Source organism: Oncorhynchus masou, chromosome 5 (genome assembly GCF_036934945.1).
Source record: "Oncorhynchus masou masou isolate Uvic2021 chromosome 5, UVic_Omas_1.1, whole genome shotgun sequence".
Taxonomy (NCBI): Eukaryota; Metazoa; Chordata; class Actinopteri; order Salmoniformes; family Salmonidae; genus Oncorhynchus; species Oncorhynchus masou.
In genome coordinates this window covers 23,658,521-23,677,551 of record NC_088216.1, presented here as the reverse complement: position 1 = coordinate 23,677,551, position 19,031 = coordinate 23,658,521, and the positions used below count along the sequence as shown (strand labels likewise).

General features: G+C 42.3%; 1 protein-coding gene across 3 annotated transcripts in view; it reads left to right on the top strand.

Moving 5' to 3' along the window:
• The window catches only part of LOC135537188 (VPS10 domain-containing receptor SorCS1-like), a 170,713-nt gene that overhangs the window by 68,214 nt on the left and 83,468 nt on the right, over positions 1-19,031 (top strand). For all 3 annotated transcript variants that reach the window (XM_064963390.1, XM_064963396.1, XM_064963403.1), the window contains exons 2-3: positions 7,105-7,172; positions 11,964-12,063. In XM_064963390.1, the coding sequence (XP_064819462.1) occupies positions 7,105-7,172; positions 11,964-12,063 (168 nt within the window). The remainder of the gene's footprint in view (positions 1-7,104; positions 7,173-11,963; positions 12,064-19,031) is intronic.

The window sequence follows — 19,031 nt, the reverse complement described above, 5'->3', positions numbered from 1 at the left end:
TGTGGCCTCCTCAGCCAAGGCTGGTGCTAACGGCCTGGCCTTGAATGATTCCCTGTGTGGACTGGGTTGAAGTCTTGGTCAGATCTGACGTCATGGGGAGATTGATCAAACTCCATTGGACTGTGATTGAAACAAGAGTTCTGTCTTCTCCTTTCTCTTGTTTTTATTTGTTTTGTTTTATACAGGAAATATAGAATATTCTGAATACGGCTATATCTCTAACATTGACGACATTGTTGACTATGCTGAATACTGCTATATCTCTGACATTGATGACATTTTTGACTTCTGAATGCCATACATTTTCTTACTGTAGCTTATACAATGCTCTCTTGTGCTGAAATTGAGTGTGCCTATTGGTGTGCAGCGCGTGTCTCCTATTCTATTACCAGAGTATGAAGCTCAGCAGCAATTGCTCCCGTATTGATACAGCTTTCTGTGTACACGCTAGAATACGGCTTGTTCCAACCCCCCGGGGATCCGTTTTATCATCTCATTACAGTGACGTGCGAGACAAGGTTAAGACCCCCGTTGATTGCAATTCTCATTCCTCTGTGTTCCCGTTGCTAACGGCTATGTCTTTAGCCACCGCGTCAAACTCAAGCACACTTGAAAAGCTTGTTTCTCATTTGTATCGTTTTTTATCCCTCAACTTATCTACTTTGGTTTGTCTTTTTCCCCAACATGTTTCTTCGACGCAAATTAAGCACGTGAATGATGTTGATATTGAGGTGCCTCACACAATGGTTACACAACAGAGCCGAACAACAACAAAAAGGTGGTCTGTCATGGCGGTGGGGATTGCAACGCCAGCAGTAGGTGGGTGGGCCATGATGATTCCAAGGGGGGAAGTGTTGGTTTAGACTGTGGAGCTGTACTGCTAATCACCTTTAATCACATGCAAATGCTGGGAATCAGGAGTCTTTGATTCTGAATAATGGGAACAAAGCGAGAGATTGACAGAGAAGAGCTTGTTAGCTACTACCACCATCTCTCTCTCCTATCTCTCGCTCTCTTCCTCCTTCGCTCTCTCTCCCCCTTACCCCTTCTGTCTCTCCCTTCTTCTCTCTCCCTCTTTCTCGCTCTCTCGCTCTGGCAGCAATGCCTGGAGGGACTGTTCATCTGCCTTCGGCTCCTACTACTCAAACTACACGGCCCCAAACTGGAGGCAAATCAAGTGATCTCAATGAGAGAAAAAGTGGACCGATTATTTTGCCTCAGAGGGAGAAGAGTGCCTTTGCCAGATGGATGGATGGATGGATAGATAGATGTAGCTTTGTAAATACCTTTTATTATCCCATTTGTGAGCTGATGCTGCTTCTGAGGATGACCATCTGAATAATTAATCTGCAATGAGCGAGATTCTTTTTTAGCTTCATCACGCTCCATCTGTCTAGTAGTGTAGCGACTGTAGTTAATAATCTCATGTAGGTTGTGTTGTTAACACACAGGGGGAAAACAGCCACTAGACTAGCCTCTTGGGCCTCTGTATTGTAGTACCAAAATCCAAGTCAGCCACAGCATTTTACTCAGACTCGGTTTTGCATCCAGTCTCAACGTTGAGTATGTCTGTGTTGTGTAATGCTTTCATATCCACACCTTTCTGTCTCCGCTAAACATAAAACTTGATATTCAGCTCGTCGAGAATCATATACCCACAGACGTGTCATTCCTATTCAATACCACTAGAAACTTTGAGTGTCTTGAGTTTCATAGTGCTTTCATATCCACACCTTTCTGTCACCGCTAACATAAAACTTGATTTTCCACGGTGACAGTTCAAGGTTTTATGGGTTATTGCAATATCCCCCGGGGATATGTGAGCGGGTTCATTGGATTAACATTCATATATTCAGTTTTATTTGTCAAATGATCAGGAGTGAACAACCATATTCCTTTCTCGCGGCACGGAAGTGATGTACTATATTTAACCAGTGGGTGGATTGTAACCTACTTTGGAAGTTAAAACTCAATTGTTGGAGCTCTGGCTTTTCATTCTACGCAGGCAGGAACCTTACCTACTTGGGATAATGTGAATAGTCCCGTTATCTTTTGTCTAGAGCGAGAGTGTCCATGAATTCAATTTCAATAATTGTGTCAAGTGTTATCGTCCCCTTATGGCAAAGTACTGAACAGTGATTTATTACCTGAATCAACATTGCTTTCAGACCCATCGTTCATTTGAAGACCCACGTGCGCACATTCAATGTGCACACACACACACACACACACACACACACACCAAAAACGATAGATTGTTCACAATCTCTGCAGTCTATGCATAATTCATGGCTATATACAGTACCAGTCAAAAGTGTTTTTCTTTATTTTTACTTTTTTCAACATTGTAGAATCATCATGAAGACATCAAAACTATGAAATAACACATGGAATCATGGAGTAACCAAAAAAGTTTCAAACAAATCTAAATATATTAAAGATTTTTCAAATAGCCAGCCTTGATGACAGCTTTGCACACTCTTGGCACTCTCTCTACCAACTTCATGAGGCAGTCACCGGGAATGCTTTTCCAACAGTGTTGAAGGAGTTCCCACATATGCTGAGCACTTGTTGGCTGCTTTTCCTTCACTCTGCTGTCCAACTCATCCCAAACCATCTCAGTTGGGTGATTGTGGAGGCCAGGTCATCTGAAGCAGCACTTCATCACTATCCTTCTTGGTCAAATAGCCCGTTCACAGCTTGGAGGTGTGTTTTGGGTCATTGTCCTGTTGAAAATAAAATGATAGTCCCACTAAGCACACTATATAACCTGGAATACACATATCAACATACGATATCCAGTCATGCATTTTGACTAAAACCCTGGGGGTATGTCAACAACACTGAATATGTTGGTCTTAAAGTATACAGAGAATGATATCACTGTGGTTTCTGGGTAATATTGTCAGAAGAAGAAGAAAAATATATATATGTTTTTTAACACAAGACTAGCTAATTAGGCCCCAGAAATAGGCATCCCAAAACCCAGAACATTACTATAAATGTTTGGTATTGATACTAACATTTCCTACCCTGGGACATTGCTCTCAAATGACACATTTTGATCCTCAATGGAGGCAGATTTTTGGTGGGATAGCCAAGAATTTGACAGATGACTTGAAAATCAAGGTTTCGCAGCTACATTTTACTTTCATATCTGGGATAGGCATGGATTGTGAAATATTTCCAAAATATGAGATGACAACGGCTAATCCTACAGAGAGAAGGCATGTTGTCACGATGATCCCTCCGGAGTTTGACAGATTCAGGTTTTTGAACATCTGGGAAGATGAATCATGTTAAGATATGATATTTATATATTTGACTTGTTTTTTTCTCAAGAACATAATAGATATGTAGTGTGCAGAGTTGTAATGCATTCCTTATAGATGTAAAACACAGAAGTATTGAGTGCGTGTTCACCACATGGTTACGAAATTGCATCTTGAACACTCTAGAGTGCATCCACCTACTACAGTATCTGAATATTTGAGACAATACCTGAAAGATTAACGAGAGTGAGGAATATGGGATTGTACTTTAGCATGCAGTCAGAAAGAAACATGACAACTCTCTCTCTCTCTCTCTCTCTCGTGATTACAATTTCATGAAAGACATACAGAAGAAAAAGGAGATTTCAGAAAAAAATGTTTTATGTGAATGCCCTGAAGTGTGTGCTTAACATGTCTCATTTCTGGGAGTTTCGCAGTCAGACAAAGCTGTGGCTAGGATCCTTATGTTTTCTATTTGTTTACAGTTCTGGGCTCTCTCTTTCTTTCTCCCCTTGTCAAGGACAATGGCCAGATAGCAGGAAACACAACGAGCTGTTTTCTGGCAACAAAGGCACCCAGTGTATGTGCGTTTTTCTGTGTGTGTGTTTCTGTCTCTCTGTGTGTGTATTTGTGTGTGAAAGAGAAACTCTAAGCACTTAAGTCTTTGCAGAAACACAGCTGTTATTGATCCGCACCCTGAGCTCAAACCTCTCTTTGCATTTCTAATACCCCCTAAAATTCTGCCAACCAGAGACTTAGCATAACATTTGCAAACTCCCTCCAACTGGCCTCCAATGCACTTTGAAAGTTTTACTTATTCGAAAGGGGACACTTATCTTAATAGAAACCCCACCAGGTCTACCACCTCAAACATTTTCTGAAGCCCAGTGACTTACTTCAATGGGGGGTTTTCAGCATAATGCATCCCATAAACAGAGCTGTCGCCTCAACCTGCCACAGCCACGTAAACCCAAACACCTCCCAAGCTACTGAAAGTCACAGTCCTCCATCTTCTCTCCCTCAAACAACTCCTAACCGCTTCTGGTGGAATGACCTTCTTGTTCTTCTTCACTCCCTCACACAGCTCTCTCCCCATCGTTAGTCCTTCTCAGATATCTTCATTTTTTTAAAAGTCTGTCTTTTCCTTCTATTGCTCGGCAAGGTAATATTTACAGTAGGAGTCTACCCACGGGCCTAATTGGCAAGCTCGGTAATGTAGCATATGCACTTTCCAGCGGGGAGACCATCTGACACGGACGCACGCTGATGGCCACCCACATTAGGCTCCATATGTGGCAGACAGAAGGGTCCGCATGCACACTGTCCTTCAGCTAATGATGCCAGCTACACAGCCAGCCCCGCCTGGCCTGCTCCGCTTTTACAGCTCTGCTTACTTTGCTTTTAAAGGACTTTATCTGCCCAGGTTATTGGTTGTTTGGGCGAGGTGATAGAGAACCTGGCTCTAGTACACAGAAACAGGCAGAGGTGGAGGCATAGGCATGGAGTACAGACATACATTGGTACAAGGGCACCTGCTCTGTCAAACAGACATAGAACAACTGAATTTAGAGGTTTGGTAGAATTTAGGAGATAGCGAGGAGGGACGGAGAGAGAGAAGCCTTGTGGAGGTGGTTGTGTGTGGGTGGGTGTGTGCGCGCCTTTGTGCGTGTGGGTACGCGCCTGTGTGCGAATTCCCCCTCCAGCTGGCCAGCGAAATGGACTGGGTCATTAGCATGCATTGGTCTCATCTGCACATGTAAGGTTATTCATCCCCTGGGGTAGTTCTCTCCTCACTGGAGTATCTACCACTCAGACGCTTAGAGGAGACACCGGGCTACATTGTGAACAAACTCTTAATTTATAGGAGTTTTGTGTTGATGGGTTCTTCTCGCTAACCTAAACTCCTCCACAGGTCGACCCAAAGCAGCCGTGTGTGTGTGTGTGTGTGTGTGGGGGGGGGCGGTATTGGTTTGGTGCGTTCCGAGGCCGCAGATGTTGCCTCATACATAATACAGGGTGATCAAAGGGGCCTCACAATGCAATTCCCCGCTGCAGAGGTGCATCTGTTCTGGCGTTGTAACTCACTCGCGGGGCCCCCACGCTGGCGGAACACACTTCACAAAGTCACACAACTCCCACAGTGACTCCTCCTCCGCCACGCCTGCCTCCACAACATGCAGCGGGAGGTCGACTCAAAGGTATCCGAGGGACAGGGAAACAGTTGGATGTTGCCATGACACAGCTTGCGGCCAAGGAACATTGTGTAGCCGGTCTTGGAGACGGCATGTACAAATTGTTTATAGGCTCCGGTTGTTTTGTTTTTGCTGTACACTATATGGACTTTTCTTTCCTGAATATGCATACAGTGCAGTTCCTCTTTAAAGTTTCAGCCTGCCTATGGGTGTTTGGAGGGAGGAACATAAGCTATGTAGATTATGTTAAGGTCATCTGGAAGACACGAGGCTGATAAAGATGGACATAAGACTGCTGGATCTGTTCGACTTCTCCATGTTGTTACTGACCTCTGTGTTGTATGACATCTACAGCATTTGAACAATCCCAAAACTGTCAAACCCGTGACGTCATACTCCAGGCGATTCCACACAGTTAGCAACATGCTAACAGACAGCAAACATTGCGTGAAATGTCAGGGGTCTATAGTACCATGTCAAAGTAGACTGGCAAACTACAGGTGTGCTTGGTGAATAGCTCCACCGCCACAAATTTCAATGAATTTGAAATATACCTCTCGTCATAAAGTAAATAGATTGCGAGTGCTTCTGTAGTTCCGTGCTTCTGTAGTTCCGTGCTTCTGTAGTTCTCATTCTGCTTCGGGCAGAATGTGATTTATCGGTCTTTTCATTTTCCCTGAAGACTTGGATCGTCCCAGATTTTCCCTCTAAATCCCATGCACTTTAAGGGTGTTATAAAGAATATTTACAGTGCCGCGTTTAGATTGAATAGGATATGGTTAAGTAATGAGCTCTTAATAATTAGTCGTCACACGCTGTTCGTCTGATGTATCTTTTAGTTCCTTTCGCTGACAGTTCAGCTGAGCTTGCTAGTCAGTAGTCAGATCCCCTGAACAAGCTAGGTGGAGGACACATTTGTATAATGTATTCTCTATCAGGTAGACTGTGAGTTTCCCAAAGACGGAACTATGCCTTTTCATGTGTGGCTACAGAGGCTACATATCTATCTATATATCTTTCTATCTGTCCTTTCTGTTTTCTATTTTGAAAGGATGTGATGGGTGATTTTAGAAAGTATGGAAGAAGCATCTTGTATTACTACACAAGTGATCATGAAATCAAGGGACACCACTTCAATGTGGGAAAGGAAAGGGGGACATGTAGTCAGTTGTACAACTGAATGCATTCAACGGAAAGATGTCTTCCACATTTAATCCTACCCCTCTGATTCAGAGAGGTGCGGGGGGGGGGCTGCCCTAATCGACATCCAAGTCGTAAGCGCTAGGGGAACAGTGGGTTAACTGACTTGCTCAGGGGCAGAATGACAGATTTGTACCTTCTCAGCTTCGGGGATTTGATTCAGCAACCTTTTGAGGATGTTAGAGGGCAAATTGTTGATGACCTGTGGCTTGTAACTCCAATAACGGCTAATTTCCTTGGATTTCGCGTACTGTAGAAGAAACACGATCTCCTTGACTGCCGACAAATGTAACTCAGGACGAATCATCGAATGTTTTGAAATGCTATGTGAAATGTGATTACGCTGTATGCTTATGATGAATCGTGTGTTGAAACGTGCGTTTTTGGTGTAGGCTCTGAATTAAAGTGTGTAAATAAGGATTTATCTTCATGTCTTGCAGGTGATTCTCATGCTGACCAAGCTGTTTGACTTCAACCTGAACAGTGTCACGGAGAGCTCGTTGTGGAGGTAAGCACATCATGCTTTGTCCATTGCAAGTCTTCTGTGTACATTTCTGTGTGAAGTCTTCAGTGACCTGTTTATATATCGGATTTTTTAGCAGCAACAAGGTTGTGTTTCATGTTCTGTCTCCTTTGTATACCACATTATATAAATACATAAGTGCATCACCAATAAGAGGTTGACAAATCAAAGGCTTACACAAAATCACCTTGAATATTTAAACGGTGCAACTTGACCTCTCCTCATTGAGGAGACTTTTCGCCAGAAAAAAGTGCACCTGTCGCCAGAACCTTCCAGCCAACCGACCAGATGTTTAATTCAGCCCAAAGCAAACAGGCATTAGTGTGAATATGAGTCACAGCTACTCAGACAGCCAATGTGCTCTCCAGTGTAGTCCAAGTGCAATTACTTTGACTGGCCTTGAGTGCAGCTCAAGCGAGTCTCGCTGCACTTTCAGCTCAAGGGGCTTCTCCGCATTACTGAAAACTGAATTCAAACATAATCCACTCCCTTGGCTATAGTTGTAATATCTTGTGTTTTGTAGGTCTACAGGTTGCGTTCTTGCTACCTTGAGATTCTGTGCCCGATTTAGGTTATTTGTGACTCACAAGTACAGTGGGGCAAAAAAGTATTTAGACCGCCACCAATTGTGCAAGTTCTCCCACTTAAAAAGACGAGAGGCTTGTAATTTTCATCATAGGTACACGTCAACTATGACAGGCAAAATGAGAAAAAAAATCCAGAAAATCCCATTGTAGGATTTGTAATGAATTTATTTGCAAATTATGGTGGAAAATAAGTATTTGGTCAATAACAAAAGTTTATCTCAATAATTTGTTATATACACTTTGTTGGCAATGACAGAGGTCAAATGTTTTCTGTAAGTCTTCACAAGGTTTTCACACACTGTTGCTGGTATTTTGGCCCATTCCTCCATGCAGATATCCTCTAGAGCAGTGATGTTTTGGGGCTGTTGCTGGGCAACACAGACTTTCAACTCCCTCCAAAGATTGTCTATGGGTTTGAGATCTGGAGACTGGCTAGGCCACTCCAAGACCTTGAAATGCTTATTACGAAGCCACTCCTTTGTTGCCCGGGCGGTATGTTTGGGATCATTGTCATGCTGAAAGACCCAGCCACGTTTCATCTTCAATGCCCTTGCTGATGGAAGGAGGTTTTCACTCAAAATCTCACGATACATGGCCCCATTGATTCTTTCCTTTACACGGATCAGTCGTCCTGGTCCCTTTGCAGAAAAAAAGCCCCAAAGCATGATGTTTCCACCCCCATGCTTCACAGTGGGTATGGTGTTCTTTGGATGCAACTCGGCATTCTTTGTCCTCCAAACACGACGAGTTGAGTTTTTACCAAAAAGTTCTATTTTGGTTTCATCTGAAGATATGACATTCTCCCAATCTTCTTCTGGATCATCCAAATGCTCTCTAGCAAACTTCAGACGGGCCTGGACATGTACAGGCTTAAGCAGGGGGACACGTCTGGCACTGGAGGATTTGAGTCCCTGGCGGCGTAGTGTGTTACTGATGGTAGGCTTTGTTACTTTGGTCCCAGCTCTCTGCAGGTCATTCACTAGGTCCCCCCGTGTTGTTCTGGGATTTTTGCTCACCGTTCTTGTGATCATTTTGACCCCACGGGTGGGATCTTGCGTGGAGCCCCAGATCGAGGGAGATTATCAGTGGTCTTGTATGCCTTCCATTTCCTAATAATTGCTCCCACAGTTGATTTCTTCAAACCAAGCTGCTTACCTATTACAGATTCAGTCTTCCCAGCCTGGAGCAGGTCTACAATTTTGTTTCTGGTGTCCTTTGACAGCTCTTTGGTCTTGGCCATAGTGGAGTTTGGAGTGTGATTGTTTGAGGTTGTGGACAGGTGTCTTTTATACTGATAACAAGTTCAAACAGGTGCCATTAATACAGGTAACGAGTGGAGGACAGAGGAGCCTCTTAAAGAAGAAGTTACAGGTCTGTGAAAGCTAGAAATATTGTTTGTTGTAGGTGACCAAATACTTATTTTCCACCATAATTTGCAAATAAATTCATAAAAAATCCTACAATGTGATTTTCTGGATTTTTTTTCTCATTTTGTCTGTCATAGTTGAAGTGTACCTATGATGAAAATTACAGGCCTCATCTTTTTAAGTGGGAGAACTTGCACAATTGGTGGCTGACAATAATTTTTTGCCCCACTGTATGTTTGAGACTTGGCTGAAAATAGAAAGTGTTTGACTGTCCATTGTAAACTCCGCAGTTAGAGGATTTGTGTTGTTCTTCTATCGACTCCTTTCCACCGGAACACGTCTTATGACGTCTCGCCTTATTTTACCCCGGGCTTTCGCTAAAAGAGGGACAAATTAAATGCTCTTACATGTGTTCCACTTGGCGTTCATTAAAGTTGATAGAATGCGGTTTGGGCATTTAAGAGACTTTATAACAGTAGGCCTGTCAAATCTGTACAAGTCCCAGCGGTGCGGGTCTGATGGAACATTGCGGCCCTCATATGAGAAAGAGGAAAACAGAAAATGGACCTTGGGACTTTCCAGTGATTTCAGCGGCCTTGTCCACAACCGATCCGTGGGTCCACCCCCAGGTCTATCTCCCAGCCACAGCTGTGGGAAATGTAGCGTTATATGGCTGTCTCCACTGAAGTCCTAACCACTAGACTTTTAGTAGCTAAAGTCGTGGATGGCTCAAACGTGAACGGGCGTGACACCTCATTACCCTGTTAATGGTGCGTCTAACATTGACTGTTCCCTCACTTCATGAGGGGGAGAGACAGAGACGCTGGTAGTTTTGAGAATGGAAGACAGCCATCAAACCTGGGGCAGAAATGGGAGGGGGGTACAAGCCCAACCTGCTGCTCTCAAAGCGGAGTGGTGTGAGAGAAATGCTATTGGAGTGCGCCGAGGCATTCATGAATTAATTTGGAATACTCAGCAAAGCTGCCATCCGTTGGACGGTTCAAGCTGTTTATTGTTTACTTTGCACCCCGCTAATGCGATTAGCGACCTCTAGCTAACCATCTCCAGATACCCCCCGCTCATTGATTAATCAAACTCCAATAGGGAAGACAACAGGGCTTTGGGCTGCTGCTGTCATAGTACAGTAGATATATGGGGGAAATCTAATTGGGCATGTACTGGGGGTGCTCTAAGTCTCCTCCCAAAATAAAGTTGTTGTTGTCCTCGAAAAGAACCCAACAAGACATTATCACGTTAGTCCGGTATGAATAGAAGAGCTTGAAATTGAACCCTCAACGAAAACAACTAGGTATATAATGTGAGGAGTAGCTAGGTTTATGATGTGAGGGGGGGTGGCCGATTTTGTATTAGTTTCATTGGTTCATGTTGAGAGTTGCTGCACCATTAAAAGTATGTCATTGGGCCTTAAATCACAGCAGCCGTATGATGAGGGTTCTATGAAGAGCAGATCAATAGCCAGATGATGTCATTGTCCTGTGGTCCAAAGTGTCGATAGATCCACCCGTTGATAGATGCTACCACCGGTATTCAGGAGTTCGCCCATATTTAATCGGCATGGAAACCATCCCATAATAAATCTGAAAAAGGGAAGATGAAAGTCACCAGGCTGGTGTCACGGGGCTGGGCTATTTGCGTTTGTTTGTTCTTTGTCAACTTCACAACAACAACAAAAAATAACTTCAAAGTTGTAACGCTTCCATTTCAATTGAGTCTCCAAAATCAGGATTTAACATTTCTATAAGCACAGGATGAATGAAAACCCTCTATCGAAGTCAGTGATTGCATTGTTTGTAGTAGTAACAAGCGTTGAAGGGTGATGCATGCATGGTGTATTTTTGAAGCTTTGCCTGCTTTGCATGTCTGTCTGTGTGTGTGTGTGTTTTTAGCTGAACATGAAATAGCTCCTTGATTGAGCCTCGCTTCTCTCTGAATAAAATGATCCTGGCAAGGGAGATAAGTTGTTCAAACTTCGAGACGTTCTGGAATGTCACATCCCAGACAGAACACAAATTTCACATTAGCACTCTGACCATCGCTTAAATATTTCAGCACAATCCCCTTTCATCCACTGTTAGCTTTGACTCAACTGTTGGGATCCATATTGGGTTAGTAGTTTTATGCTGACAGATATGGTGATACTTTGAAACAACAGAGTTGTGCTACCCAGACACGACCTCCAAAAAAACTTCACACATTATTTTAGCCTTTTCAGTATTCTTTACAAAATCCACTCAAACATTGCTGTTACTTCCTTTTAAAACAGGACGCTTTGTGTGAATGACAATGCAGGAGGCCACGTGAAAACTTTGCATAAAGCTAGTTTAACTCATGGTTCAATGGCTTCATCTTTGACCAGCTATAGAACAGTCCACTTGAGGCCATGCAGCCAGTCTTTCAGCTTTAACGTGAAGTTTGGGCACTTTGTTGTGCCTTTTTCTCCTAACAGTTTGGACTGAAGGAGTGAATGACATGATTTGACTTCAAATCTTTTCCTGGACCATAACAGAGAAACTATTCCAGAAAAATTGCTATTGTTCCTGGTGATGCTGTTTTTGAATTCTGTGCTGTTTTTAAAAGAAGAGCTGGACATTGGTCAGATAGTTGGAGACATACACCCGAACTAGGCTATGGTTGTTTATCCCTTGTAATCGGAGTGTGTTGTCGTAGAACAGCGAACCACAAGGAGGTGGGACATAATTGTGCATGCTTTTTTTTTTATCCAACTAAACATTCTCCAGGGGATTTTTAATTACAACAAGAGATTCATCAAGTCTTCATCAAACACTCTGATTAAATTCCAGGTCAACCGACTACGGAACCACTTACCAGAAGCTCAATGAGAAAGTGGGGGCGAAAACAATCCTCAGCTACTTGTACGTCAGTCCCAACAACAAGAGAAAGGTAAGGTGCATTTATGTGTTTTAAGTGTTGTTATTTTGTCTTATCTCATAGTTAACATTCTAGTTTTCCATCTGCTTTCTAAATGCCTCTCTGTGTGGGGTGTTTCTTACACTGTAAATGCTGACAAATGTCCTAACTCGTATAAAACAGCCCACTTGACTCAAATTCAAACTATCTATCAGTATTACTTCTAAGTAATTTTGTAGTAGAAAAAGTTGATCTACTCATTGCAGTGCAGTTGGATACACTTACGAAGGCATGTCAATGGACTTGCAATGCTGATGTCAACTGCCAATATAAAACAAACATACATTTTTGAAGTTAGTACTGCCATGTCTGTTTGGTGCCTTTGTCATCTTTAACAATATCCGCCACATCCATTGAGCCATGCTAATCTCCACCCAGAGAGTTAGCAGTGATCTTCTAAGAAAATACTTCCAATCGTTAATATTTATACCGACCCTATAAATTCTCTCTTTCCGGAACTAATGAATTATAGACCAGACCAAAAAAAAAAAGGAAGGAAGAAGAAAGATTTAATCAATTCCAGTGTTTTGATCAAAGGATAGACACGCTCTTCATATTTGCGACCGTTAGCTCACCCCCCCCCCCCTCCAACCCCTGCACCCCCAACCCCATCCAACCCCTTCTCCCACAACCCTCAAGAGGAGCCATCCTGACAATTCGTATCATTACTTCCATCTCCCTTCATCCTTCCGTTCTCACATTCCACCCTTTTAACAAGACTCTAATCGGAACAGGTCATTTTCTCCTAGTCAATTCTTGTCTAATAATGAAGATGAAATGCGCCCCCTAACCTCCACCTCTCCTCACCCCCGTGTACAGTCCAATGAGAAAGCTTCGGTCATAGACCAGGAAAGAGGTGTCACGCTAATGGTGAGAGGACAGGAAAAACAGCAGTGAGCTTTTATCATTTCTGTGGACTGTCATGTGGAATGCTAGCCTGTTTTGTTTGGAACATGAACACTTTGTATTAACAAGAGGAAGCCTAGATAATCGTGCAAAATAAAAAAACATCAAAGACGAGGAAAAACTTGTTAAGATGTAAGAGATGTTGATAGTGAGACATACAGGGAATACAGAATAGTGAGCATTACCATTTCCTTTTAAATATAGTGTGGACTGTTAGCCTGTGGAATAGTGTGGACTGTTAGCCTGTGGAATAGTGTGGACTGTTAGCCTGTGGAATAGTGTGGACTGTTAGCCTGTGGAATAGTGTGGACTGTTAGCCTGTGGAATAGTGTGGTCTGTTAGCCTGTGGAATAGTGTGGACTGTTAGCCTGTGGAATAGTGTGGACTGTTAGCCTGTGGAACATTAGCTTGCGCTGTTTTGAAAGGTTTTACTGACAAGAAGTGGAAGGTATAGGCCTTGATGTTGCTACAAAATAAAAACGAACAAACTACTAAGGGTCAAAAAGCCTGTTATCTTACAAAGACCTTACTGGGCCATACCTAGTAATTCAAACTGTCTAGCTTGTACACTGACTGTACAAAACAGTAGGAACACCTTTGGTAATATTGGTTTGCCCTCAAGACTGACTCAATTCGTTGGGGCAATGGACTCTACAAGATGTTGAAAGTGTTCAAAAAGGATGTTCATAATGTTTTGTACACAGTGTATGTCGCTCTAAACAAAACACAGCTAGTGGGTTTCTAAAATGACAACAGCATAGTACTGCAGAGCCACCCCTTTAACACAGAACTCCGATGATATGACGTGTTAAAATGAGTAACTGGGTGCTAATTACACACAGACAGACACACAGAGAGAGAGAGAGCCTGTTGGACCCAGGTTACCTTTGTTATCATCACTCTGGCTAGCTGTCACCCACACTGTTGGGGTAAGTCAACCTTCTGTTGCTGCAGGGAATGGAGGAGTGGAAGAGGGATGCATTGGGTCACTGGTGTACAAGGACCAGTGGAGACCCGTCAGAAACAATGGACCACTATTTTATCACTGAGATCAGAACACTGCATGCATTCTGACTCATTCTGAGTATGAGAACACTTAAGGGAAACGCTTGCGAATAACGGTGCTATCAGTAGTTTCTAGTTTTATTACTTGTATGTATGGGATACGCGCCCCAACAAACCACTTATTGGCAGGTTCCTTCTGGACAGTGCAACCACAAAACATAGTAGAATAGAATAAACATATAGCATAAGTATAATACAGGAAGGCACAATTTATAGTCCAATATTAACACATGTTTGGGGGAGGGAGGGCAGTGTATAAATTGAGCTGTATAAATAGTCTTGTAGCAGCCGTTGTGATGTGTATATGTCTGTGTGGGTGAGTGCATGTGTGCTAAGGTGCAGAGAATCAGAACAGTTGAAGAGTAACCACAAGCAAATAGTGGATGAACAGGTTTTAATATAGAGAAATGTGTAAGAAATAACGCGTAATGACGGTAAATATCGAGAACCCATCTGACATGCTTGCAGATCATTATCCTGTATAAATGTTTGGTAGGGTGGCTAATGCTTCCAGAAAATGAAAGGAATTTGAGGGGGAGGTTGGCTGAGCGACGGACAGATTCAGACAAACAACTTCTGGTTCTTTCTCTGAAGCAGATTTTTTGCTGCTGTTGTTGGAAGTAATAGCTGTGTTTTCTGTGAAAATTGCAGAACAAAGCTCCATTTTGGTGGCCTCTGGTACATTCTCATGCCTTGGTTCCATCCAAAATGCACCCCTAAATTATAGAATAGTTGAATGACTTCTCACATTTTTGTAAAATGTGTTGTTGTTGAAAGATATTTCTTTACAGTAATATGACTGAAAATGATTGAAATGTGGTGTTAGTCGTTTTGGATATTGTCTAGGCCTAGTCCTGATCACAACTATTTTCTAAGTAAGAAAACCCATTTAACATTAAACCACTCTTGAGATTCAAGTCACATTTACAGTCTTACTTCAACAGGTATGAATGAAGCCGGTGTTAAACATGGGTTTTGCTAAACAGAAAGCAGCAGTTGTCTATTAACTTTAATTAAATCAGTAGGCCTATATCAATATCTTTAATACTAGTGTCAATATCTTTAATACTAGTGTCAATATCTTTAATACTAGTGTCAATATATTTAATACTATTGTCAATATCTTTAATACTAGTGTCAATATCTTTAATACGAGTATCAATATCTTTAATACTAGCGTATAAGTATCATGTACATGAACTTTTGTAACCTTCAATCTGTATCATATTTTGTACCAGAATGAGGCGCTCTTTCCACTTTTTATTGTTCCGGTAGTGAGAATTCAACATCTTTATCAAATGTTTTCATAATTTATCTGCAGATAATCGACTAAAAAGCAGGAGTAGCCTACCAGTATGCAAATTAGGGAGCCAAAACGCGTCTCTTACCGATGAGATTCGGTTCCGTTCACCTAGCAGATCCATTGAAAAAACAACAACATGTCAGTTCACGAACAACCCATCACTAGGCTACACTGACGAGCCACTTTACGGTCAGTTCACGAACAACCCATCACTAGGCTACACTGACGAGCCACTTTACGGTCAGTTCACGAACAACCCATCACTAGGCTACACTGACGAGCCACTTTACGGTCAGTTCACGAACAACCCATCACTAGGCTACACTGACGAGCCACTTTACGGTCAGTTCACGAACAACCCATCACTAGGCTACACTGACGAGCCACTTTACGGTCACTGGCAAGTTTTTTTGGTTTACATGTCCTGATGCAATACCATGGACATAACTACATTGTATGATTTATGAATAGCAAAGACACATAGGAGATTGACTTTATTCAGTCATTTCGACACCTTTTATAAACTAGTCAACGCTTACTGTTCAGTAATCAATCAAAGCACAGTAAATAGCCTAAGCGCCCCGTCTCAGTGGCCGTGTAGGCCGATAAAACATGCGAAAGACTGACAAGCGTCTGTCCTATCGATAGATGACTAGAAGATGCATATCATTCCTTTTAGTGGCAGAAGGTTATATGGACTTTTCTGACTACCTAATTGAAACTTTTAAATGAAAAACTGGCTAGGTAATGTATGAAGTGGAAAAAGTAGCCGGCTTACAATGAGTGTTATTGGCTATTTAGCCGACTGCCGGCGCTTATGGAAAATACTGAAGAATGCTTTTTCTCATGAACATATTGACTAAAGCAGCAGTCATCGGCACAAATGTTTCAGGCGAAGGCCTTAATTATTTGTGTGTGTGTGTGTGTGTGTGTGTGTGTGTGTGTGTGTGTGTGTGTGTGTGTGTTGTGCTCCAAAACAATGACAGCCTCTGTCCAGATCAGACAGCATCAACAGGCAGGTGGGTGGAATATGAATTTGCTTCAGATGAGATCTCTCCCACTACAGAGTTCAAATACTTCCATTCATTGCCACTCTTTTTGGAACAAGCACACATTTATAAGTGCAAATTCATATTTAATTTCCTCGAACTGTCCTCAAAGTAGTAAAAGCAAACTCTTTAGAAATGTTCCCATCACTTCTCAAAGAAGTGCAAATGAGAGTACGTACAGATATAGGATCTTCATTTGATCACTCATTTGTTGCTGAGAATTTTCCTGCACGGCAGGAAATGCAAACTTCTAGTGTATTCCATGTTTAAGAAGGCTTCTAAAGTTAGTATTTTCCACTTTAAAATGTCAGACTTGATTTGCCCTAACAAAAAATGTATCAACCCCCACAAAAAATGCCCATTAATTATAATCCACACAATACACATTTCATCCCGAAAATCGGTCTTCTCACGAAAACGTCAGTTTGGCCAAAAACCTATAGAAAGGGGAGAATCTCACAAACACGATGGTGTTCTTTGTTTTTCTCTACAACCCCAACAAGTGTCACAGGACTCATCTGAAGGTAACCCATGTAATTGAGTGGAGGTAGCTTTGTGCCAAAAAAACATAAGGCGTATGTGTCCAAAAAACCTCAAATATTTCCTGAGCTTTCTTATATTACCTAGATATAGGACAGACACTTTGAAGCCTTTTTCCTTAGGATTTATTTTTATTTTTTTTGGACATTTATTAATCTTTTTCTATGGGCTATAGTAGTAAACACAATTCAATATTTTAACCACACAAAATGTTAAATCAAATAGCTAAATGGTCCATCATATGAGCATCTTTAAACAATTCCATTTGTCAGTTTAGTACTAACCTCGTACATCAGTAAAATGATTAAAAAGCAGGTCCACACCCATCACTTAGTCTTACTTTCAGCCTTGACTGTAAGATAACACGCCAAGGTTACAACACATGTAATATGAATGCTAAACTCAGTATGCAAGGATATCATTAACTGCAAACATCTGTCTTAATAGCTATAGTGGATGATTAGCTATCTGCAACACATGGTGTGATAACTTTTGTATGCGGGATACATCTCTAAAACAGGAACACTCCAAAAGTAAAACAGGGATGTGGAACTGCCATGGGACCCAACTGGCTCTAGCATGATAGTTTAGCGGGCTAGCACGGCACAATTTACCTGTTCCTCACCATCCTTCCTACAGCTGGTGGAGGTAAACACTAGCACGGGAGTGGTTCCTCATCTCACTGTTCTTTATGGGAGACAATAGAGGCGTGATCTGAGTCGAGGCGAGTTAGCCATGCTCTGGATGAAGGGAGTATCTGTGCATGTGGTGGTAAACGTGATGGAAGCGAACAACCTAACGTTGGAGAAAAAAATATAGAACATCTGTCAGCCCTAAGGCACAATCTACAAATGAGAGCGAGGCAAGAACACTAAGGCCCATGAGTAGGCTGAGAGAGAGGCGGCAAAAGAAAGAGGGAGGGAGGGAGAAGCCAATGGAGAGAGAGGGAGAGAGAACCCCTTGGAGTGCTTCCACAGATCGCATGACGCCACGTGTGATTATTCTTACATTCCCTTCTGATTAATTAATGTTCCACGTATCGTGATTGTTTGTGACAAAGCAAAATCAAGGGGGTGGCAAAATAGCATGCTTCCTTGCCCTTCAAGTAGACCTGCCTCAAACTTTGTTGCGTGCCTTTCCTTGTATGACCTCATTATGTGATGCTGTGTAGAGGTTCTGCGCTCCAAAAAATATCATTTACATCTTTTTTTTTTATTCTAGAGACAACGAAAACAGTAGTATCATTAATATGCTTAATATTATGCATCAATCCCCGATTAGATGTGCTTGTTGTACACAACACTCCACCAAGTCTTCCAATTTGTTTGTGTGTGTGTGTTGGGGGGTAGGGGCTAGGATGGGAGTCATAAAGCCCCAATTACCGTCAGTGTGAAGATGCAATGTTAGTGTTGGTGAGGTCTGGGCTGGAGTGCAGTGGAAATGTCAAGGAGATAGTCAATTAGTCTAGACTTCAAATGCCTGGGCTCAAGAGACAGTACTTGTGTTTAATAAGGAGAGTTCAAAGTGTTGCAGCTCCTGGTTGGCTGGTAGACTCCATCAGGGGAGGGAAAGAAAGAGAAGACCTCATTATGTAGTCCAGAATAGAGCGCTGTAATAGTGCATGCAAAAGACAAGACAAAGTTTTAAGGGAGTGATCAAATACGGGTGAAATGAAAAGGGGAACTAATGACGAGGTAATAATGATACGGTCTCTCTGTCTGAATAGATATCCAAAAAGATGATCCAAGCACCATTTGCCGCAGTGTGTTCTCACTTGTTCAATGTCCCTCTTTCTCTTCCTCCCGCTTGTCCCCTATTTCACTTTGGTGAGACCTTTTGCCCGAGCATCCCAAGTCTCCCGGCTGACATTTTTATTAGCCTCTTATGAAGACTTCACTTCTTTTGCCATGCCAGACCTTGTCCCGGCTTGATTGCCCTTCTTGCCCGTAGGCTCAATTAGGCATCTACTCGGTCTCCCATCCAAAGCAAGACCTGGATTGTGTTCAAATGGACAAAAGCGGACTGACACAGAGGAAGAGACTACCTGGACCTGTCCACTAAGAAATGCTAATTTTAGT